This window comes from Lipotes vexillifer, unplaced genomic scaffold (assembly GCF_000442215.2).
Source record: "Lipotes vexillifer unplaced genomic scaffold, Lipotes_vexillifer_v1.1 scaffold384, whole genome shotgun sequence".
Taxonomy (NCBI): domain Eukaryota; kingdom Metazoa; phylum Chordata; class Mammalia; order Artiodactyla; family Lipotidae; genus Lipotes; species Lipotes vexillifer.
This window is the reverse complement of record NW_006793498.1, coordinates 4,545,299-4,570,048: the sequence shown is the minus strand read 5'-3', so window position 1 is coordinate 4,570,048 and position 24,750 is coordinate 4,545,299. Positions and strand designations below refer to the sequence as shown.

General features: G+C 37.4%; 1 protein-coding gene across 1 annotated transcript in view; it reads left to right on the top strand.

Moving 5' to 3' along the window:
- The window catches only part of GPALPP1 (GPALPP motifs containing 1), a 28,101-nt gene extending 3,582 nt beyond the window's left edge, over positions 1-24,519 (top strand). Inside the window, 7 exon segments of the mRNA XM_007466463.1 lie at positions 4,162-4,294; positions 5,259-5,360; positions 7,959-8,064; positions 15,476-15,610; positions 16,045-16,209; positions 19,246-19,344; positions 24,301-24,519. Coding sequence (XP_007466525.1) covers positions 4,162-4,294; positions 5,259-5,360; positions 7,959-8,064; positions 15,476-15,610; positions 16,045-16,209; positions 19,246-19,344; positions 24,301-24,519 — 959 coding nt within the window.
- Positions 24,520-24,750: the final 231 nt, after the last annotated feature.

Here is a 24,750-nt window from a genome sequence, read left to right as displayed (position 1 = left end):
AGAGGCCACAGCAGTGAGAGGCCCACGTACAGCAAAAAAAAAAAAAAAAAAAAAAAAAAAAGGGAAAAAAAAAAAAAAATTTTTTTTTTTTTTGGGGGGGGGGGGTGCCGTACTGTGCAGCTTATAGGATCTTAGTCCCCTGACCAGGGATTGAACCCGGGTCCTTGGCAGTGAGATCATGGAGTCAGAGAATTCCCCATCTCTGAAAATTTAAATTCAGATCTTATTCTCAGCCAGAATCCCTTATTCACCCATCATTCTTACTCAGTTACTCTCATTACAATTTTTTTATTTTTTATTTTTGTTTTTAGTATCATTGAGCCATGTGATCTCTGCCTCAGTCCATTTTGGCCTTAAATCTCCTTTAATTACTTCTGTCCCTGCTCAACTTAGCCTCCACGGTCCGTGCATTCATGCCTTCTCTTGCCAGTGTTTTCAGCTGCCTTATCCCATTTAGTATTCTGTTAAACCCATCTAGCAAAAATTCAGCCCTGGATCAGTACAGTCGTTCACCCCTGATGAGCCCACACCCAGGCTTCCAAGTGCTGCTAGAAGAAACCTCACCCCTCCACAGGCTAGTGCTGCTAAAAACTATAGTCTCCTCCCTGTCTGGGTCCACAGTTCTGCCCAGACATCCTCAGACGTTTCCCCACGCAGGTCTCCCCCATGATCAGCCATGGCGTTTTAAAACCTTCTCTTTCTTCTTTACACTCTCTCTCCATCTACTTCACAGAAAAAGTAGATGCCATCTTAAGAGAACTTCCTCACTTTTCTGGCACAGTACCTAAAAACGTTCCCAAACCTCTGCCCAACTCTTTCGTCTTCCCTTTGATCATAATGCAAGAGGCGAACTACCTCCTTCCAAGGCTAATCCTTCCATTTTTACTCGGAACCCCTTCCCTCACTAGTCCTGGGCGCTCCTTGCCCTTAGCATTTAACCAGAACATTCAAATCGTTCCCATCTTCATGAAGACTACTCCACATCCCCCAGTAGCTACTCCTCTTTCTCTCTGACCAACTTTGGATCCTCCCCATTTTCTCCTTAACCCACTGCGTTCTGGCTTCTGTTCTTGCCAATCCACAGAGACCACTCTCACCAATTTCACTGTGGAAATAAATGAAGACCACCCACCAATCGTCTCAGCACCTGTTTGCTAAATTCAAGGCACCCTTTTCAGTCCTGACCTTGTTTGACCTCACAGCCACATTTCCTCCGGTGATCCCTCCTTCTCTCTTCTCTTGGTTCCAGCCACTCTGAACACATTTCTAGATGTGCCAGGCCCTTAGGCTTTCAATTCTTTGCAGATGCTTTTCCCTCTGCCCGGACCACTCTTCCTCCAATCCACGCTCCCTTTGCCCAGCTAACTCAATCTCATCTTTTAGCCTCAGCCCAACCATCACGTTTGTTTGTTTGTTTGTTTGTTTTAATTTATTTATTTATTTTTGGCTGTGTTGGGTCCTTGTTGCTGAGCCCAGGGGGGCTACTCTTCGTTGCTGTGCACGGGCTTCTCATTGCAGTGGCTTCTCTTGTTGCGGAGCATGGTCTCTAGCCGCACGGGTTTCAGTAGTTGTGGCACGTGGGTTTAGTATTTGCAGCACACGGGCTCTAGAGCACAGGCTCAGTAGTTGTGGCGCACAGGCTCTAGAGCGCAGGCTCAGTAGTTGTGGCTCACGGGCTTAGTTGCTCCACGGCATGTGGGATCTTCCCGGACCAGGGCTTGAACCCTTGTCCCCTGCATCGGCAGGCAGATTCTTAACCACTGCACCACCAGGGAAGCCCCAGTTTAGCATTTATTTTCTATAATTCCTTCCTTTATTAAATGATACATGGGAGAATGTAGAAAAAATGCATCCAATTTTTTAAGATAAAAGTTTGGATTTTTTTTAAGTCAATTTGTTGTGTATTGAGCACTTGTTCTATGGTAATACAACAAGGAGCAATAGGAAAAAAATTTCAGAAGTAGAGCAGTGATTCCAACACTGAGCCTGCTTTCTCCCCTGAGTTTTATATTAATATACCCAAGTACCACTGATCATACCACTGAAATTTCTAATGGGCATGTTAAACTGAAGATGTGAAAAACAAGCTCTTAGCTCTTCCCCCAAACATGCTTCCCTCCTAGTCTTCTCCATATTAGAGAATAGCATTACCATCCTCCTGGCTAGCTAATCAGGCCATAAGCCTACGACATCCTCAGTTCCTTTTTGGCTCTCACTTCTCACATCCAAACCATTAGCAAATCCTGCTTCTTCAAAACAGTTGCAAATCAAACCATTTCATATCAGCTTTCTAACTCATCTCCCCTACTCCTGATTCCCTATTGGCCACAAGCTGAGTTTTTTGTTTTCGTTTTTGTTTTAATTAAAAAGCTAATTCAGATTATATCTCTCCAGACTCAAAACCTTGCAGTGACTGCCTGTTATAACTAAAATCCAAACTCAGTTACCACAGCCTATGCTCACATTTATGGAGTGCCTGCTGTATGCCAGATACAGTGTTATATGCTTTGCAGGTATAGTATGTATTCTTCACAACAGCCCTATGAGATTGGAACTACTGTTAACCTCCCTTTACAGATTAAGAGAGTAACACAGGAAGGTTAAATAATATCCAGGTCACACAGCTAGGAAGTGGCTGAGCTGGAATTCACAGCTGGAGTCTGGCCCCAAAGCATATAGTGTGGCCCCTTTGGACCATCCAATTTTGTCTTGTCACTTTGCTTACTTTGCTGTAGCCACATAGGCCTTTTTGTCCCTCAAGCACATCAAGCTTGTTCTCTCCATAGGACTTTCACACTAGTGATTCCTCTATCTAGAATGTTCTTCTCTCAGATTGTTGTATGACCACTGTCATCATTTAAGTCTCCCTACAAATGTCTTCTCAGGGGAACCTTCCCTGACCTCTGTCTTTAAAATTACCCTCCTACATATTCACAGTCACCTTTTTTTATTTGTTTCTTTTTTAAGTTGTTTCTCTAGAAGTACTCACTCAATAAATATTTGTTGAATGGATGGATGTTGACTTTGTTGAATGTTGTTTAATGTAATGGTTAAGAGGTTCATATCCTAGCTCCACTATTTAGTTGTGTAAAATTGGGCAAGTTACTGTCTCTCTGCCTCAGTTTCCTCTTCTGTAAGCTAGAAGTAATACTGCTTTCCTAATAAGGTTGTTGTCAGAATTAAATAGGGAAATGCATGTAAATCTCTTTTAAGTTTTTGTTGTTATTAATACTGAAGGAATAGCATACCCGGGAAGCTGTTTGGAAAATCATATTTCCAGGCCCTACTCCAGGTCAACTAAGTCAGAATCTCTGGGGCAAGGGCCCAGGAATCTCTTTTTTAAAAATATTTTGGCAAGTCTGATAAACACCCAGGCTTGGGAACTATGTCAGTAGAGTTTTAGCATCACTGCTGAGGATCGACATAGACAGTTGTGTCTGTGTGACATCATACAATGACATCATGCAATAATTTATAATTTTGCTAAGCCATGAAGTGAAAGCAGTTCACTATGGTGAGTGGGCACAGAACACCCTTACCTCTTCCTTGCATCTGCATCCCAATGTGACCTCATTCTCTTCTCTGAATCTCTACTAGTAAGCAGGAGAATTTAGAGTGCCTCGAAAATCATCTCAAACAGAAAGCTAACTGAGAAGTATGGTAATACCAATAAAGGTATTTTTAAGTGGTGATTCTTAGTCAGAAACCAGAATGGATAATTTTGATTTTTACCATGTTAGACTGTAGAATGGCAAATTTGTTGTTTGGTTAGCTCCGCGATATAAATATTGTCTACCATACGCTGTCCATAAGGAGAAAACAAAATCATGAAACCATTTTGGCAGTTGCACCAACCAAAATTGCAACCAATGCAAAAATTGCAAGATGTCAGGGAAATTATGTGCTATTGCTATATTTATGTTTGGGTATTAAAGCTTTTGTGAATCTCATAGTTAACACTGTGTAAGACATGGTTTCTGCCTTCCTGGAGCTGGAAAGACAAGCCCACTGTACACAACAGGAACAAATGAGATTAAAGTCCATAATAAATGATAGCCAGCCAGTGCTGAGAATTTCAGAAAAGAAAGTGTGAAATGTCAGCTAGGGAGTTCATTGAAACAGTTGTGGCTACTTATGACATACACAAGACATCTTCTTTAGTTGCAGGACCAGCTCTGCCCCCTAATTATAAAAGCAGTAGTTCAAAGTCATCAGACAGCGACGAGGACAGTAGTTCTTTGTCTGAAGAAGGAAATCAAGAATCTGAAGAAGATGACACTGGTCCAACTGCAAGGTGAGTCACTTATTACATTAAATGGTAAACCAAGCTTCAAATCTGGTGTACGCTGGCTAGAACAGAGAGCTAGTAAGGGGATATCATAACCTGCATTTTTATAGCACAGGAAGAAATTACTTCATATGGCATTTCCTCATGAACTATACCTTTCAGAAAGAAATTTATTTTAGTAGTATATAGCTCTGGAGATATCTAGAATTTCAATAAAAGTCTTATATAAAAGATTTTTCCTTAAGGTATTATTGAAGTGATTAAATATTCTAAATAAACCATACATCTTCTTTTTAAAATTATGTATGCAGGGAACTCCCTGGTGGTCCAGTGCTTAGGACTCCGTGCTTCCAATGCAGGGGGCACAGGTTCGATCCCTGGTTGGGCAACTAAGATCCCACAAGCCGCACAACCAAAAAAAAGAATATGCTTTAAAAAAAAAAATTATGTATGCAGTATGTGCTTTTTGTTTAAGTAAATGAATGATTCCCTCTGACCTAGCCTTACTCACCACAGGTCGATGTAAATAAGAAGTCGAATCTTTGTTTATTATTGGATAGCAAGGTCTTTTTTAAAGCATTTTAATGAGTAAGAGACAGAAGTAGCAACTTAAAGCCTTTACTAAAGTGAATTTAAAAACCAGTGCCATAAACTTTTTGCTCAAAAATATCTAGCAAGTAGAGTATTTGAAACTTCATTGAATGGACTCTTAAACAACACAGAAAATATAGAAAATTGATATATTACTGCTGTAAAGAAGTAACCAATCTCTATTTTTAGACCATAAGTGAATTTCAAGAAAAGATTAGTATAAGATCTGTGGTAGATTTTTTTTTCTTATTTGGCAAGATTAATTTATTGTTTCAGTGTTTGTACAACTAGTTGAAGTTAATGTTCTTTTAAAAATGGAAATTTCTCTATGAAGAAAATTTTGACATACATGCATAAAATTACACTACTGTGTTTTCAGAAAACAGAGGAGAAATCAGGATGACGATGATGATGATGATGAAGGGTTTTTTGGACCAGCCCTTCCTCCTGGATTTAAAAAGCAGGATGATTCTCCTCCAAGGTGGTAATGTGTACTACTTCCGGCCAGTCTTTTCTAGTGTCCATTAATTCATTAAAAAGTTGTCTGAAATTGTTTTTTAACTTATGTGTTTATATAACATTTGATATAACATTTGAAATAAATTTGAAGTAAAAATAACTAGTTATAAAATTCATATAAGGAAAATAATTATTTACACGTTTATGACACTTTTATAATTCATAAAAAAACTTCCACATCTCTTATTTGGTACTCGCAAGAGCGTTCTGTGGCAGGCTGGGTGAAACATGACCCTTCTTCCCCATTTTTTTTTAAACAAGTAAGGTTGCACACATAGTCAGTGGTACACCTGGGGCTGGAATCCTGGTGTTTGACTTCTAATTCAGACGTCTTCTTAATTATTTATTGAACGAATAGACAAATCCCTATGTACCAAGTTACACAGTTAACTTCACTGAACTTCAAATTTGTCATCTGTGGAATAAGATAGCAACACGTACCTTACAGAATTGTCGTGGTGATTGAGATTTCATATTTATATGCATATATATACATGTGTGATTCTTATATAGTGCCTGGCACAGAATAAACATATAGTAAATACTGATTCCTATCTTCTCGGAATTATAAAATATTTAACTGCTGAATATGAAATTGCACACCATATTGTTTATAATTCATAACATTGTATCCCAGTATACAAGAACAAGTAGAAAAGGCTGTTGTACATTTTATATTCAGAAGTTATAATCACACTTGTCAGCTTCTAATTTTCATATAACTTTTGGGGAGTAACTGCCTCTGACTTCAACTCAAAAAACACTTTTTGTTGTGAATGTAGTCAGTTTCTGTAATGGCGTCAGCAAGTAAAGGGTTGCTTATTGAAGAAAAGAAAGAAGAAATAAGAGGAATAGGCAGTCCACTGCCTGTTTCTGTATGGCCCCGAGCTAAGAATGGTGTTTAGGGGGTCATTAAAATACAAAGATGAATATGCTACAAAGACCAAATGTGGCCCTCAGAGCCTAAAATTTCCTGTCTGGGTTTTTATGGGAAATTTGCTGACTGCTGGGATATAACATTCCTTTCAAGAAAATAGATTATTAGATACATAGCGATTTCTTTCTATTTTGACAATAGTAAAATATATGTTTGAAATAAACAGGTGGAAGCATATATTGGAGGCAAAACCTCATACACGTCCACAGCATGTGCCGTGGTTATGTTCCCTTACTATATTTTAAGATTTTATGTGTTAGTGGTTTTATCCTCACAGATTCCCTGAGGCCAGAGAATTGAGCTGTAATTGCATTTGTAGATCTGCTAAAAACTGTACTCAGAAAAAAACCCATACAGCACTTCCTTATACTTTATAAATGATAACTAATTTGATCTAACAATGCCACACTTCCGCATTTTTCATTTGCAAAATTGTTTTGGTTCATAGCAGTTTTATGAACCAAGGCAAGAGGTAATTAAATGGCCAGGATCAGACCCCAGACCTTGTGACTCTAGTACTATTTTTGTCCTACCGGGAAACCTGTCTGTAAGACTCTAATTGAACATAGTGCAATCTGGAAAATTCAGCTTAGGGCATCAGTGCCATCTTGGTTGGTAACACTTGCACAGGGACATCTCTGGAAAAAAACCAAGAATGGAGAAACTTAACAGTATGAAAGAGAGTGGAAAGTATCGTTCTTCTTTTGTTTTTTCCATACATAAAGTAGGACTTCTTCTTTTTAAGGCCTAGAATTTAGGCAGTTTTCTCTTTTGAATGGATGTCTGTTCCCTCAGAATGTAGCAGAAGGGCAGCTAGAAAGAAAATGAACTTTGGCATCAGATAGACCAGGGTTCAAACTCCAGCTCTGCCACCTACTAGTTCATGTTGTCCTTGGGTGTTATTTTGCTCAGATAGAAAATGGAGTGACTTATACCAACCAGGGTTTTTTTGAAGGAAACAGAAAAGTACACTGGTTGAAATGTGGTTAGCATAGTACCTTTTCCTTTATATACAGGTCTTAAATGAACTATTTTCCTTCTTATATGCTTCCACATTATTATTGGATTGTTAGGATGGTGTTTAGGTTTTTATACTGCCTTGGCACACATAACCATAAATTACTAACATCTGTTGTATGCATTTGCTACGTATGTCCTTAGAACCCAATTCATACTTAAGTAGTTCTGACTATAAATATAATGCCACTAAGGTATTTTTCAGTGGACGGTGAATATCAAAACTGAAAGCCAAGGCACAAAATGAAAAAGATCTTCACAGGCTTTGGTCCATAATAAGGACTTTTTTTTTAAGTTATTATTTTTATTTAACGTAGTTCTTTTAGGAAGTGGGTATACACCATTGCCACAAAGATTGAGAATTACTGGTTTAGCAGCTAATCGTTGACTAACAAATAGAAAGTTAAAATACAAAAAATTAGATTTTTATTTTTATGATGCTCAGTGAAAAAATACTAGGTTACAGAGTAAAAATAATATGTTGAATAAGATTCTTATTTTCAACATTTGTTATTATCTGGCTTTTTATTATTTGTGTGAACTTTTATTCTGCAAGCTGACTTTTTAAAGTCAGGGAGAATGATAAAGGTACATTTTATTTTTCAGGCCTATAATAGGTCCTGCATTACCACCTGGTTTTCTTAAATCTGCACAGAAAAGTGACAAAGGCAGAGATGATCCAAGACAAGTATCATCGTATTTCAACTCTGAGGTTTGGAACTTTTTCTATTAAAGAATAAGATGTAATAAACTCAAGACTTTACATAGGAATAACTACAATCATTTGACTCAATCATATTCAAACTAATTTAGGATTGTAGCTAGGCAGATGAAATCAAAAGCTGTCATAGACCTGAGATTCTGTTAGAAAAATAACAAGGCAAATTACATGTGACAGGGTGTTACCTATTCATGCTTCTCATCCTTAAAGGGAAGCTTTAAAGTACTAGAAACTAGAACATGATGCAAAGTTTAAAGAATCACTGTGATTTGATCCAGAAGAGAAAAAGCTAAGAAAATTTTTAATAGTGAAATAATTATTATAAAATATTGAAATTAACTTTCTCCTACCCAACTCTCATACCATTGTATAACAAGGGCACTAGTGGATACGTGATGTTTTGAAAAGAAAGAACAAGTGATTTTGGAGTCAAGGAGGAAGGCTATATTCTTACAGAGGGCCAGTCCTTAACAAAAGCTGAGATTTTCAGAATACTTTATAATTTGTAATGCATTTTCCCCATATATGCATTTTCAGCTTCTCCAAATCCTTATGAAATAATCATGATCTGTATCTTAGAGATGCTAAAAGGCAGAGAAATTGGGTAACTTAACTCCAAATCACAATTTCTACTTATCAAAAGTCAAAGCTCAAACCCAGTTCTTAGGATTTTATATCACCTATTCAGTCTGCTAATCTGCAGTGATTAATTCATGCTGAAGATTAGCAGACTGAACAGGTGGTAATAAATTCAAATACTCCTGTGCATCTCCACTGAAAATTCAGCAGTTCCACTGAGGTTGTTACTAAAGGAAATATATAATACAGTGGTTAAGCTCATGAACTCCAGAGTCATTTACTCATTCTTTCAGCAGATGTTTATAAAACACCTACAGTGTGTCAGGCCCTTAGTCAGAGAAATCAGTCTGACAACAAATTCTGTTGTTCCACCTTCAAAAACGTCCAGAATCCAGCCACTTCTGCTGCTACCCTGATCCGAGTCAACATCATATTTCACCTCTTTCATTGCTCTTCATGTCTTAGCCTTTGTTCCTCCACTACCTCTTCTCAACACAGCAGCTAGAGTGGCCCAGATAAAACAAAGTCAGATCATGTCATTGACACTCAAAACCATCAATTTGCTCCTCCGCTGTCTGCATACAAGCCCAAGTCCTTACAGGGCCCTCTGTAATCTGGCCTCCATTAGCTCCCTGATTTTCTCTCTAATTTTGATCTGACCACACTGGGCTCCTTGCTCCTTAAATATGCCAGACAGGCTCCTACTCCTGAGCCTTGATACTTGCTATCCAAGTCTCTCCAAAATGGTTTTCCCCTAGATAGTTATGTTGGCTTGCTTACCATTAGCTAGAGTGCTTTTAGCTGCTAATAACAAAAAATCCAACTCACAATGAAATGTAGTCTTAACCTTGCTAGTTAACAAATTGGTTGTTTATATAATTTCCTGGGTGGTCTGTAATCTGTATTCCCCAAATAAGAAAAATGTGTTTTATACCTAAGAGGAGGTCTAGAGGAAGGGTCATTCCAGGGTTGGTAAATTCAACAGACTAATGAGATCATCCAGGGCCCCGTTTTTTATGTCTTCTCTATCATTTACAGTATGTTAATTCCTCTTAGGCTGACCAAGTGCTGAGATTAACATGCAGATGGCAGTGTCCAGACATAGGGTCCCTATCCTGTGCCCCCTTTTTAGAGAGAGGAAAACCTTTCCAGGTTTCCTGTAGACCTCTCCTCACATTTCTTTGGCCAAAATAGAATCATATGCCATGCTCAAGCCAATCAGTTGGCCAAGAGGAATGAGACCAAAGTGATTGGCTTAGAATTATCAGCATTTTTACCCAGGAATTAGAGAAGGTCCCAGTTTCCTGAGAAGCACGTGGTTCCAAAGAAAATGAACAAAGCAAACAAAACACAGGGTTCTCTTAGCAATAGAGTTGTTATTGGTTGGAGCTGTTACAATCCCTATCGGAAAGACAAACCAAGGCCTAGAAAGATTAAATAATATGCTTGACAATATTGAGAAAGAAAAACAGAGCTGGAGGAATCAGGCTCCAGACTTCAGACTATACTACAAAGCTACAATAATCAAGACAGTATGGTACTGGCACAAAAACAGAAATATAGATCAATGGAACAGGAGAGAAAGCCCAGAGATAAACCTACACACATATGGTCACCTTATTTCTGATACAGGAGGCAAGGATATACGGTGAAGGAAAGACACCCTCTTCAATAAGTGCTGTTGGGAAAACTGGACAGCTACATGTAAAAGAATGAAATTAGAACACTCCCTAACACCATACACAAAAACAAACTCAAAATGGGTTAAAGACCTAAATGTAAGGCCAGACAGTATAAAATTCTTAGAGGAAAACATAGGCAGAACACTCTATGATATAAATCACAGCAAGATCCTTTTTGACCCACCTCTTAGAGAAATGGAAATGAAGACAAAAATAAACAAATGGGACCTAATGAAACTTCAAAGCTTTTGCACAGCAAAGGAAACCATAAAGAAGACAAAAAGACAACCCTCAGAATGGGACAGAATATTTGCAAACAAAGCAACTGACAAAGGATTAATCTCCAAAATTTACAAGCAGCTCATGCATGCAGCTCAGTTTCAAAGAAACAAACAGCGCAATCCAAAAATGAGCAGAAGACCTAAACAGACATTTCTCCAAAGAAGATATACAGATTGCCAGCAAACACATGAAAGAACGTTCAACATCACTAATCATTTGAGAAATGCAAATCAAAACTGCAATGAGGTATTACCTCACAACAGTCAGGATAGCCGTCATCAAAAAATCTAGAAACAATAAATGCTGGAGAGGGTGTGGAGAAAAGGGAACTTTCTTGCACTGCTGGTGAGAGTGTAAATTGATACAGCCATTATGGAGAACAGTATGGAGGTTCCTTAAAAAACTAAAAATAGAACTACCATATGACCCAGCAATCCCACTACTGGGCATATACCCTGAGAAAACCATAATTCAGAAAGAGGCATGTGCCACAATGTTCATTGCAGCTCTATTTACAATAGCCAGGACATGGAAGCAACCTATGTGTCCATCAACAGATGAATGGATAAAGAAGATGTGGCACATATATACAATGGAATATTACTCAGCCATAAAAAGAAATGAAATTGAGTTATTTGTAGTGAGGTGGATGGACCTAGAGTCTGTTATACAGAATGAAGTAAGTCAGAAAGAGAAAAACAAATACCGTATGCTAACACATATATATGGAATCTTAAAAAAAAAAAAGATGTTCTGAAGAACCTAGGGGCAGGACAGGAATAAAGATGCAGACGTAGAGAATGGACTTGAGGACACAGGGATGGGGAAGGGTAAGCTGGGACGAAGTGAGAGAGTGGCATGGACATATATACACTACCAACTGTAAAACAGATGGTGGGAAGCAGCCACATAGCACAGGGAGATGAGCTTGGTGCTTTGTAACCACCTAGAGGGGTGGGATAGGGAGGGCAGGAGGGAGGAAGATGCAAGAGGGAGGAGATATGGGGATATATATGTATATGTATAGCTGATTCACTTTGTTATAAAGCAGAAACTAACACCATTGTAAAGCAATTATACTCCAATAAAGATGTTTAAAAAATGATAATAGGGCTTCCCTGGTGGCGCAGTGGTTGAGAGTCCGCCTGCCGATGCAGGGAACACAGATTCATGCCCCAGTCCGGGAAGATCCCACATGCCGCAGAGCGGCTGGGCCCGTGAGCCATGGCTGCTGAGCCTGCGTGTCCGGAGCCTGTGCTCCGCAATGGGAGAGGCCGTATCGCAAAAAAAAAAAAAAAAAAAAGATAATATGCTTGAGGTCACAGGGCTGATACAATGGCAAATTGAGGCCTTGAAACTAGGTCTAACTCTGCAGTCCAAACTATAAACCAGTAGGGTACGTAATTTCTATTATATTTCTGGATAAAATATTATAACTCACCTTTTAAAAAAAATTTAAATAACTCATCCAGGACACCAAAATGATTTGATACCTAGATTGGATTTAGGTTTGTGATTCAGGGTTCTCGTTTTATTTTAGTGTATTGGGCCTGATTTTGTTTGTTCCTCCATCCACACATTTAGTTTCTGTCTCCCAATATCCTAAGTGATTTTTATTTCTAAAAATTTCAGGCATCTACCTTTATAAAACCATCTCTTATTGGATGGGAGTGTAACTATCATTAGCTTATCCCATCATCCTAAACTTCAACACTATATTGATATCATGTCTGTTACAGTATTAAAAGTTTATTATGTCTTCTATATCTGCTCATTTTATGTCACCACGTATTATATTTGTAGGGGGCTATAAATACATTTAAGACAATGTCTTTGCTATCAAAGAGCTTACTGTTGTAGAGATAAGCTATAAACATTTAAAGTTAGATCATTAGCAGTTGAAATAAGATAATAGAGGGGCTGCTGTAGTACAAGTAGAAAAAATACTGGCCCTGATCTTAGAATATTGGAGTCTTAGATACTAGTTTTATAACCTCAGACAAGTTGTTTAACCTTTCAAAGTAGGTTTCCTCAAAAAGAAAACAGGAATAATAATGCCATTTCCCAGTCTTCAAATGAAGCAAAGTCCATAGTTATTGAGAGAGAGAGTGTATGTGTGTGTGTGTGTCTTAGAATAAGCCACAAGACAATATGTGATTATCTAGTTATTTGTACTAAGAGCAATTGTTATAAGGGTTCAGAGAAGAAACCACAGAAAGTTAACCATTAAGTGGTTAGCAGGGAAAATGTAAAGAACAAATTAACTTGCCTAATCCTGGTAGTTTGAAAAAATAAGAGGAAGAAGCTTCCTGTCACAGCTGGAGGACCAACATCTTATTGTTGTTCATCTTGTTTATCTTTCCTCGTTGAGGACAAGGACTGTTTTATTTATTTTTTTATACAGCAGGTTCTTATTAGTTATCTAGTTAATACATATTAGTGTATATGTGTCAATCCTAATCTCTGAGTTCATCCCACTGCCACCACCCCCCGTGCCACTTTCCCCCCTTGGTATCCATATGTTTGTTCTCTGCATCTGTGTCTCTATTTCTGCCCTGCAAACCAGTTCATCTGTACCACTTTTCTAGGTTCCACATATATGCGTCAATATACAATATTTGTTTTTCTCTTTCTGACTGACTTCACTCCGTATGACAGTCTTTAGATCCAACCACGTCTCTACAAATCACCCAATTTCATTCCTTTTTATGGCTGAGTAATATTCCATTGTATATATGTACCACATCTTCTTTATCCATTCGTCTGTTGATGGGCATTTAGGTTGCTTCCATGACCTGGCTATTGTAAATAGTGCTGCAATGAACACTGGGGTGCATGTGTCTTTTTGAATTATGGTTTTCTCTGGGTATATGCCTGGTAGTGGGATTGCTGGGTCATATGGTAATTCTATTTTTAGTTTTTTAAGGAACCTCCATACTGTTCTCCATAGTGGTTGTATCAATTTACATTCTCACCAACAGTGCAAGAGGGTTACCTTCTCTCCACACCCTCTCCAGCATTTGTTGTTTGTAGATTTTCTGATGATGCCCATTCTAACTGATGTGAGGTGATACCTCATTGTAGTTTTGATTTGCATTTCTCTAATAATTAGTGATGCTGAGCAGCTTTTCGTGTGCTTCTTGGCCATCTGTATGTCTTCTTTGGAGAAAGAAGGGGCTATTTAGGTCTTCCCATTTTTGGATTGGGTTGTTTGTTTTTTTAATATGAGCTGCATGAGCTGTTTATATATTTTGGAGATTAATCCTTTGCCTGTTGATTCGTTTGCAAATATTTTCCCCCATTCTGAGGGTTGTCTTTTCGTCTTGTTTATGGTTTCCTTTGCTGTGCAAAAGCTTTGAAGTTTCATTAGGTCCCATTTGTTTACTTTTGTTTTTATTTCCATTACTCTAGGAGGTGGCTCAAAAAAGATCTTGCTGTGATTTATGTCAAAGAGCATTCTTCCTATGTTTTCCTCTAAGAGTTTTATAGTGTCTGGTCTTACATTTAGGTCTCTAATCCATTTTGAGTTTATTTTTGTGTATGGTGTTAGGGAGTGTTCTAATTTAATTCTTTTACACGTAGCTGTCCAGTTTTCCCAGCACCACTTATTGAAGAGACTGTCTTTTCTCCATTGTATATCCTTGCCTCCTTTGTCATAGATTAGTTGACCATAGGTGTGTGGGTTTATCTCTGGGCTTTCTATCTTGTTCTATGTTTCTGTTTTTGTGCCAGTACCATTATTGTCTTGATTACTGTAGCTTTGTAGTATAGTCTGAAGTCAGGGAGTCTGATTCCTCCAGCTCCGTTTTTTTCCCTCAAGACTGCTTTGGCTATTAGGGGTCTTTTGTGTCAGACAAGGACTGTTTTAAACCCAAGTGCATATAGCATCTAACACAGTCTTACATGAAAACCCTTTAATAAAATGATTTACTAATGGGACTTCCCTGGTGGTTCAGTGGTTAAGAATCCACCTGCCAATGCAGGGGACATGGGTTCGAGCCCTGGTCCAGGAAGGTCCCACATGCCACAGAGCAACTAAGCCCATATACCACAACTACTGCGCCTGCATTCTAGAATACGTGTGCACCGCAACTACTGAGCCTATGTGCTGCAACTACTGAAGCCCACACGCCTAGAGCCCATGCTCCGCAACAGGAGAAGCCACCTCAATGAGAAGCCCACGTACCGCACCGAGGAGTAGCCCCCACTAGCTACAACTAGAGAAAGCCCACACACAGCATTGAAGACCCAACACAGCCAAAAAAAAAAAAAAAAAAAAATCACTGTTCTTTAAAAAAATTAACTTAAAAAATGATTTGCTAAGAACTACTTGAATTCAATTATTGCAATACTATTGTGTCTTTGGGGTAATGAGAGAAATACTTTGGGAACCAAATTAACTCGTTCAGGCCAGTATTTTGTAAGGCTTTGCACAGCATTTCTGTTTCAGTGGACTGTACTAAATCATGAAGGCTGATACAGCTTCCAAGAATGTCTTATTTGTGTGCATCTTATTCCAAAGAGCTCTTTCTGTACCAGGAAAGAAAATGGTTTCAACTTGTGTCATCTCTGATGAATCATTAATAATTCTCTGGAATATTACAGAGAAATTGTGAGGCCACATCTATGTCCATCAGGAAGAGGACTTAGATGAGTTAATGAGCTCTGCCGTGGACATAGGGAAGAGGTGGGACAGTCCACAGCCCCTGGATTTGTCATTTTTGTATGGTGCCCTTGAGGAAGGCACAGGAAAGGTGCTCAGTGATTAGCCAGCAACACACTGTTTGCTTTTTGTTCTGTTTCTAGGTTATCAGTCACAATTAAATTTTAAGTAATTTAGGATCATTTTCTTATTTCAGAAGGAAACAGGTAGCAGTGAAGAGGAGGACATTATTGGGCCGATGCCTGCCAAAGGACCAGTTAACTCTAGTGTTACGACAGAGTTTGAAAAACGGGCCCAGAGGATGAAAGAAAAACTGACTAAAGGAGACGATGTAAGTTTTAAATACATAGTACAGTTTTCTCTGGGAAATTGACCAAATATATTAAAAAATCTCAATTTTAAAAACGGACATTAAAAAAATGTATATGTACATATGTAAGTGTATAAAAATTTAGGCTCTAGGTAATTCAGAAGCTATAAAAGGAAAAGAGTAGAAATTTTGCCTACTTAAAAATTTCTGTATGGCAAAAGATAACATTAAGTCAAAGGAACAATAAATTAGATAAAAGTATTCATAACATATATGACCAAAAAAAATAGTCTATTAAATCCTTTCTCTTAAAGTCTGTTAAATAACTTTCAAGGGAAGCATAGTGACTTATACAGTATTCTACACATATACACACATACATGTGCACACACGCACACATATACACATTTTCCAAGGCTACTTTTTTTTTTTTTTACTTTTTATTTCCCTTAAAGGATTCATCTAAACCAATTACAAGAGACTCTTGGATGACTGAGCTTCCTCCGGAGCTGAAAAACTTTGGTCTCGGGCCCAGAACTTTCAAGAGAAGAGCTGATGACAAATCTGGAGATCGATCAGTCTGGACAGATATGCCAGCTGACAGGGAAAGGAAAGCTAAGGTAAGAGGGTTTGTTTGTTCCTGTATTTTTGTCCATGTTGACTCTATTTTGAAAAAATAGGAGGCAGAATTATTTAAGAGTACTGTTTTTTAAATTATGATTCCAAAGGGAAAAGATTTCCCCTGAAGGAAAGTTAAAAGAAAGTGATGCCAGTTGCTTCCTGTGTATTTACTTACTATTTCCCAATAAATTGTCTCATCTAAATCTCAAGAGAACCTGGAGACATAGGTTTACTGACCTCATTTTATGAAGGGAGATACAATCCTCTGTGAGGTCACCTTTTCTGGAATTAAATGCTGGTAAGTCATGAACAGTAATTCCCTTCTAGACCTTTCTGACTCCGAATCCCCTGGTCTTTATACATCATACTATCTCCATGAAAATTTCTTTTAAAATTTCTTGAACAAGCCAAGGCACAGATTAACCCAGCAAGTTAAGTGATACATAGGGACAATCTCTCAAAATAACAGTAGCTCAAGTGCACTAAACTTCATATTACTGTCAAGATAGGCAAAAAGCCCTTTCATTAATACATTGAATAATTTATTTAAAAATACCCACAAAAGTATGCATAAAATATTATTGTTAGATTTTCTTTTCTTGGATCTCTCCATTTATTATGAAATATTCCATTGTAAGTTGGGGATCCAACCAGGGTCCTCAGCACTAACTCCTTAAATTCACTCCATCCCAAAGTTTCAGTTTCCTTGAGATGTCCCATTCCAATCTTAAATGCTTGACTAATTGGCACCTTATGATTATAGCTTTATCAGTTCTGACTTAAATTCACGCCCCTAACTCTGTTTATCTTGTTCATCAGTACCTAGAATTATGAGGATTTCCATCTTCATTCTATAACTGTAAATTGAATATCTCCTCTGCCAGGTATTCTGTTTGGTCACACGTAATAGAAAAAGCTCCTTATGGCGCTTTCATTTTAGTGGAGAATTGGTTGTGAAATAGTGTCATTCTTAACATGTGGATGATATGTGGCAATCTCCACATTTTAGCAGAATATGTGGCAAAATCATAAGTTCTCCTTTGCCCGGAGGATTCAAGGAAATCTGAGAGTTGTAACAGAAAGGTGAGGTGAACCAACACACCTGAGGGCAGAAGAGACAACAGAAGGGGCTTCCCTGGTGGTGCAGTGGTTGAGAGTCCGCCTGCCGATGCAGGGGATACGGGTTCGTGTCCCGGTCTGGGAAGATCCCACATGCCGTGGAGCGGCTGGAAAAAAAAAAAAAAAAAAAAAAAAGAGACAACAGAAGATACGGTATAGAAGCGAGCCACACACCGTGAATGACTAGCGTTGGAATGCCTGTCTGCTCTTTCTTAACTGGTCTTCTATAAAAATAACATACTGACGTTTTTTATAATTTAGCCTTTAAGATTGTCTCCAAAAAGAAAGTTAATCCCCTTGCTTACGTGGACTTTTTATTTGTGCTTTTTTCAGTCCTTGTGTTCCTCATTGTATGTGAGTAGATGTCTAGCCTACAGCTAGATATGCAGGGAGTCTTCCTCAAAGAAAAATACCACAGAAAAACGGAACAAACAGAAACTAGCCAGTATAATTTGAACTCAGGTGATTTTAGGCCCTATGACTGAGTTCTTTAGATCTGTTCATTCTTTTCAGGGCTGAAATTGTTTTGTTCTGTGTTTACAACAGACTCCCAAAGGGATGACTAATACCCCTTAAATTCTATGTGACACTGTGTATTACAGCATATAATACCACAGACTTATATTTGTGGTACAAATTATATAGTGTCACAGAGCTGTCCTATATAAAGGTCCTGACTAATTTTTGATTTTTGTAACAGATCTTAGTCAAGTTTCCTTTTTTATCTCTCTCCAAATTACCTTTTTGTAGATTTTCTCCACCACTTCATCTTACTTTTTTATATTTGATTCCCCAGCATTCATCTCTCGTACCACTAATGTTCACACATTCACTTAACCAACATGCCCAAATGAAGTAAGATTGCTTTTTAGAAAGAAATGGCAGTGTTATGCATAAATTAATTGAATAAGATCTGTTATGTTCTCATTTCCCAGTCTTGACTAGATTTACTAACTCTTAACTGGTCAGGTTTTCACCTCCATCTTATCAGAACATCATTTTTTCTCTTAATATTTACAAGTAAAAGAATCTTTCTGGGGAAATTTTTATGGAAAAATAAGAAATGAGCTACTCCTATGTTTTTTAACATTATTTATTAAGTACAATGTTGTTTTAGTCCATCATTAAGGTAAAAATGGTGTGGGGACCTCCTTGGCTTTCTTAAGCAAACAGCAACAGTATAAAAACATGCTTTGTGGAAGGTGGTTTTCAGTTGATTTTATATGGGCCTTCTTCTTTCCTGGTTGGGACTATATTCTCCAGAATACTTTTTTTTTCCTAACTAAAATTTATTGGAAATTTACCTAAGTATTTCATTTGTGTGTGTGTGTGTACTATGGTAAATGGTATTTCTTTTTAAATTTCAAATTCCAGTTGTTCATTGCTGGTATATTTTGTATGTTGACCTAGCATCCTGCAGCTTTGCTACACTTATACTTAGTAATGCCAAGAGTTTTTTAATAGATTCTTTGGCATTTTCTACATTGCCAGTCATGTCTTCTGTGAATAAAGATAGTTTTCTTTTTATTTTTCCTGTACCCCATTTATTTCTTTTTATTTTTTTTCCCTCAAGAGTGCTTTTCCTAGCTTTGAAAACAGATAATATAAGATTTCTTTTTAAGCCTTATTTTCTCTTCTACATTTCATTATTGTTTGTCATTCTCATCTCTGAGTTTGATAAAATCCAGTTAGTTGGTTAGAGGTTTTTGGGGGTTTTTTCTTGTTTTTAGGCAAATGTTAGAGTAGGACACTAACAGATCCCTTATCAAGTATATTAACATTTCTAGTGGGAAGAGATTCAACGGGCCTGGCTTTGTTTAGTCCCCTATTACTCAATCTGAGTTAAAATAATAGTATTTTTTAATTTTCTCTTAATTATATGGTTTAGTAATGTGTTTTCTGTGTTCATTCCTCAGGAGACACCAGAAGCAAGAAAGTCATTCAATAAGAAGGACGAAGAACATATATTGACAGGAATGGAAAAGAGATTGGCCGAGCAGGTATCCGCGTACAATGTAAGTCAGGGGATAAAATATACGGCCTTTCATTTTTTCCCATCTTTTAATGCTCTTCTCATTTTTTCTCTTTTTCTTGTTTCTCTTTCTTAGTCTTCCTTTTCATCTCAGTCTTTTTCTTTACATCTGTTCTGAAAAATACTCTTGTGTGTATGTGTATATGTGTGTGTGTGTGTGTGTGTGTGTGTGTAGTCCTTTAGTGTAGGCTTTTTTAATGCATCTCATAACATTTCCAGTTCACTTTTTACTTAAGTTATATATCAGAAATTCAATTCCTAGAGATGGGTAGCACATGATTATAAAGTAAGAGCCCTACTAACTCCTAGAGAGCCCACTTCATACATTTTAAATTGTAAGCTGATTTGGAATGTTTGATGTAATTATTTAAATATGGGAGAAAAATATAAATCTATATAAATATAAAAATTAAAATATGGTTCAATTTAAATTTATAAACTAAACAGTCAGTATTCATTGGGCATATTATTATTTTGTAATAGTCTCTTACTCATAAAAACAAACAAACAAACAAAAAAAACCAAAAAAACCCACTAGTGTTCCAGCTCAAAGAATAAATGTAAACCATTGAACCCTTTGGTCCCTGAAAGGTATTCAGGAAAAATACCTTCTGTTCCTAGCATATTAGTTCATGAAAATTTCCATAAGCATTAAAAATATAGTTAGTATGATTTATTGGGCATATATAGACCAGTACCACAAACAGTGAAGCATACATGAAACATAGCTGGAAACTGACCAGAAACCCAATCCAAATGGAACATCTTTGAAAACTGACCTGCTGAAAGTCAAGTCTCAACAAAATTGAAAGAATCACCATCATTCAGGCACCACAAAGAATTTAAGTTAAACTTCAGAATAACTTAAAAGCCCTACACAACTGGAAATTAGAAAATTCAAAATTTAAACTTTACATCAAAGAAGACATGATAATGGAATACCTAAACCTGAATGATAAAAACATATTCAGTACAACATATCAAAATGTGTGAGATGTAATATAAAGTGGCACTTAGAGGCAAAATTTATAGCTGTAATGAGTTATGTTAGAAAGGAAGAATAGCTGAAAATTAACAAGCTGGGCCTTTTTCCAAACAGGCATTTCTTATAAAACTAAACGAACAACTACCCTATGACCCTGCAACTCCACCCCTGGGTGTTTATGTAAGACAGATGAAAACATGTTTTTGCAGACTCGAGCATGCTTCACTCATAGTAGCTTCAAAAAGACTTATACAGGAATGTTCATAGAAGCTTTATTCATAACAGCTAAATACTTCAAGCAACCCAGCTGTCCATCAGTAAGAGAAAGAAAAAGCCAAACTGTGTTGGTGACAAAATACTACTCGGCAATAAAAAGGAACAAATTACAAATAAATGCAACAACGTGGATTAATCTCAAAGTCATTATGCTGAGCGAAGGGAGTCTTACGCAAGACTTCCTACCCAAGTACTACTGTATGATTCCATTTATATGAAGCTCTACAATAAGCAAAATGAATCTATGGTGGGAAAAAACCCAGAATAGTTGTTGGAGTATGATTGTGGAGATGGACTAGGAAGGGGCATACCGAGCTGAGGTGATGGAAATATGTTCCAGGAATTGCTAGGAGTTTGAATTGTAAAACTCAGTGAATGTAGTATTAAGATTTGCGCATTTCATTGTATGTAAATTTACTTTAAAAGAAAAAATTGTAAACAAATATTGAACTCCGGTTAGTGAAATCATGCTGAAATACTAGGGATACATGTAACAGTGTCTGCAATTTATTTTAAAACACATCCAAAAAAATTAGCGTCCTAACCTTATGCTGAAATTTTGGTTACTTATGAGATATAGTTTTCAAAATATTAATATAGTCTTAAGACTAAACCACCTTATAACTCTTAGTATTGATAAATTGAACGCTCTTTAAAATATTACCATGAAGGCAAAATAAAAACCAAACAACTAGAATCTTAGCATGAGTTTTCAAAAACTGCTGAAAAACTCACCCATTCAAAATAAATTGCCCTGGCTTTTTGTAAATTAATATAAAACCTACACATTTTTGTTAAATGATTAAATTTGGTAAATCAGCAAACTGGTCATTTAGCAAATTGATCTCTACATGAATTGGCTTTTGGTGTGATTTCTAGTTACTTACTTAAACCTTATAATGATCTATTAACAAAAAATTATTATTAATGATCTCTCAACTGTCAACTCTCTCTCAACTTTGATATTTTTTCACATTGGTCTTTTTTTTTTTTTTGCATTCAGAATGGCTAGACATTTAATAACTTCTCAGCTGAGGACCATTTTCCATCTTTTATCCAAAGGTCACAAGCTGGCAGCATTGCCACCCTACTGGATACTGAGGGACAGGGTAAAGAGAGTGAGGAAGGGCTATAGTGCCCTGACTCTCCAGCCCTCCTGAACAGGGCTTATTTTCTCATTCTCACTTTCCAAATCTCTATAATGGGAATAATAACATTTAATTTATAGAGATGTTGTGAGGATTACAATATAGTATGTGCTCAGTAAATTGAATACTTAACATGTATTGACTGATTCTTTTTTTTTTTGGCTGCGTTGGGTCTTTGTTGCTGCGCGCCGGCTTTCTCTAGTTGCAGCGAGCGGGGGCTACTCTTCAAAGCGGTGCGCAGGCTTCTCTTTGCGGTGGCTTCTCTTGTTGCGGAGCATGGGCTCTAGGTGCACAGGCTTAGTAGTTGTGGCTCGCGGGCTCTGGAGCGCAGGCTCAATAGTTGTGGCTCACGTGCTTAATTGCTCCACGGCATGTGGGATCTTCCCGGACCAGGGCTCGAACCCATGTCACTTGCATTGGCAGGCGGATTCTTAACCACTGTGCCACCAGGGAAGTCCCTTGACTGATTCTTATGAACCCCGCCACACTACTAAATTCTTTGTATTCATTAGATTACTTAACTCCTAACTCATCCAAATATTTAGACATTATTACTATTATGATTTATTATCTTACAGCTGAGAAATTGAGGCTTAAATAACTTGCCTAAGGTCACCAGTGTTGAAAATGTCAGCACCATCATTGCTAACCAGATTTTTCCACATGCAGAACTTTAGTTCTAAACTGTTTCTCCCTGCTATGTGTATGGATAAGTTATTTTTTCTTAGCAGCATTTGATTTTTTTTCACCTCCAGTTTTCATTAAAAGTAAAGAATTCGAAAGCACTTAACTTGCAAATCAATTTGTTTCCTAAAGACTTCACCAAGATTTATGAAATGAGAGGGATTGAGAACATGGAAATAGTGCTAATTCAAATAAATATTTACTAATTCAGCATCCAGATAGAGCTCAATTTATAGGAAATAGCAACCACATAACTTAACTGATAAAGTCAGATCTCATTGTCAAATCAGACAGGTGATTGAGACTGACTTTTCTGTGAGAAAGTCTGACTTCATTTCTCTGTTCAAATAGATGTGATTATGAGCATTCCTATGACACTTCTGAATTGTAACATAGGTGGGTAGGTGCCATGAGTTTGTCTTCTGATGAAATAAGATGCTGCCACCTTCTTCGTTTCTTACCAGTTATTTTGCTTCTCCTGAGCTCTCCTCATGTCTTTGCTCTCAAATATGTTCTCTGACAGGAGGCAGGGCCTGGAAGAGATGTGGTTGTTAAGCAAAATTTGTCTTTTCTTTCATTGCCCCATTCTGCAGCATATCTGAATTCAGAACATTCCAACAAGAGCCAAACTACCCATTCCGAAAGGACATTATGCTCTTAAGAGAAATATGTTTGAGACACAAAAGGACACAAAGCCTCCTGGGTTTACAGTTCCTTGATTAGAAGAAGTTTCATTCATACAGTATTTCAGGTTTTTTATTTGATGCTCTGGAGACTTTCTGTCCAAGACAACATTCTGTAATAGGATTCTGAAAGGCCTCTCCTTTGTTAAATGGGAAAGGGCTGTAATGAAAGGGGAGACATCCTCATGAGATGCATTACCAGGCAAGTCAGCTTTAAGTGAGGCTAAGAAGTTGAGAATCATGAGTAGGTAACGTTGAAATTATCCATGCCTTCATACCCCGTGGAATCCACTCCGTGTGGCCCCCAAGGATACATATATCACAATTTGATGGCTGCTGGTCTGTACTACCTGCATCTACTCCTGCATCCCACTCCCTGCTTCTCCAGTCCAGGGCTGTTCTGTCTTTTAGTTTAACCAATACCGAAAGGTCTGTAAAGAATCTCCAATTTATGAAACCAGTTGACTTTGTTCAGACCTCATCCTACTAGATATATTTGAAAATGTGAAACTAATGTGTTGTAAATCAGCTATACTTCAATTTAAGAAAAAGGAAAAGAAAAAGAAAATGTGAGCCCCTACCCCAGCTAAAAAGAAAGAAAATGAAGGAGATAAAGCTGAAAGGACAGAAATTCTCTTGGCACACAGACTATGCCAGCTTTTCCTGCACCGGCCTTGGATCTTGTCATCTCTGCACCGTGGTTGTTCTGCTTTGCACTTGCTTTAGCTTCAGCCTGGCAGTGCCCGTCTCTTCAGTTCCACCCATTCAGGGTTCACGGACCAGCCCATCCATGAAGCTTTAACCGGGCTCCCAAGTGAGAAAGTAATTGCTCTTCTTTCTCACCTGTGTTCTTGGTTCAGACTCTAATGTTGACTATTCACACAATGATTTTCATGATGGTTATTTAAACATTAGTTTACTCTCCGTCTTGCTCTTTTTTTATTGTGTGGCATATTGGTAGATACCTTCATTTTGGTCTAATTGAATTTGCCTCTGATAACACATTTTCTTCAGAGATGCTGTCTTAGATTTGGAAAAACCTATTGGGTTTGTAAATAGCCCTCCTTCATATTTACCATTACTGCTTCATTCTTTTGTTTCATGATTATATTCTGTCAATGATCTATATAAGATTTTTCTTTCTACTGTCTTGCTCTCCCCAGGAATCAAAAAGGTCAGAATCTCTTATGGACATTCATCAGAAAAAACTAAAGAATAAGGCTGCTGAAGATAAAAATAAGCCCCAAGAAAGAATACCATTTAACCGTGATACGGATCTCAAAGTTCATCGGTTTGATGAAGCTCAGAAAAAAGCCCTGATAAAGAAATCTAGGGAACTAAACACCAGGTTTTCACATGGCAAAGGCAATATGTTTTTATAAGTAAGTATATTTCAGTGAGGTATATTTTCGTACTGATAAATTTGAACTTTTCTAAATACTCTGTTATATATAACTGTGTAAAAATTTATTTCCTTTTATAATAAAGTAGATTATAAACCTGCAGATCTTTATTTTCTAAGTAAACTGTGAGGTTTGAAAATTCAGCCTTGTGGAATAAAAAATGTTGTATACTGGGAAAGTAAACTTGTCCTCATAATAACCTAACAGGGC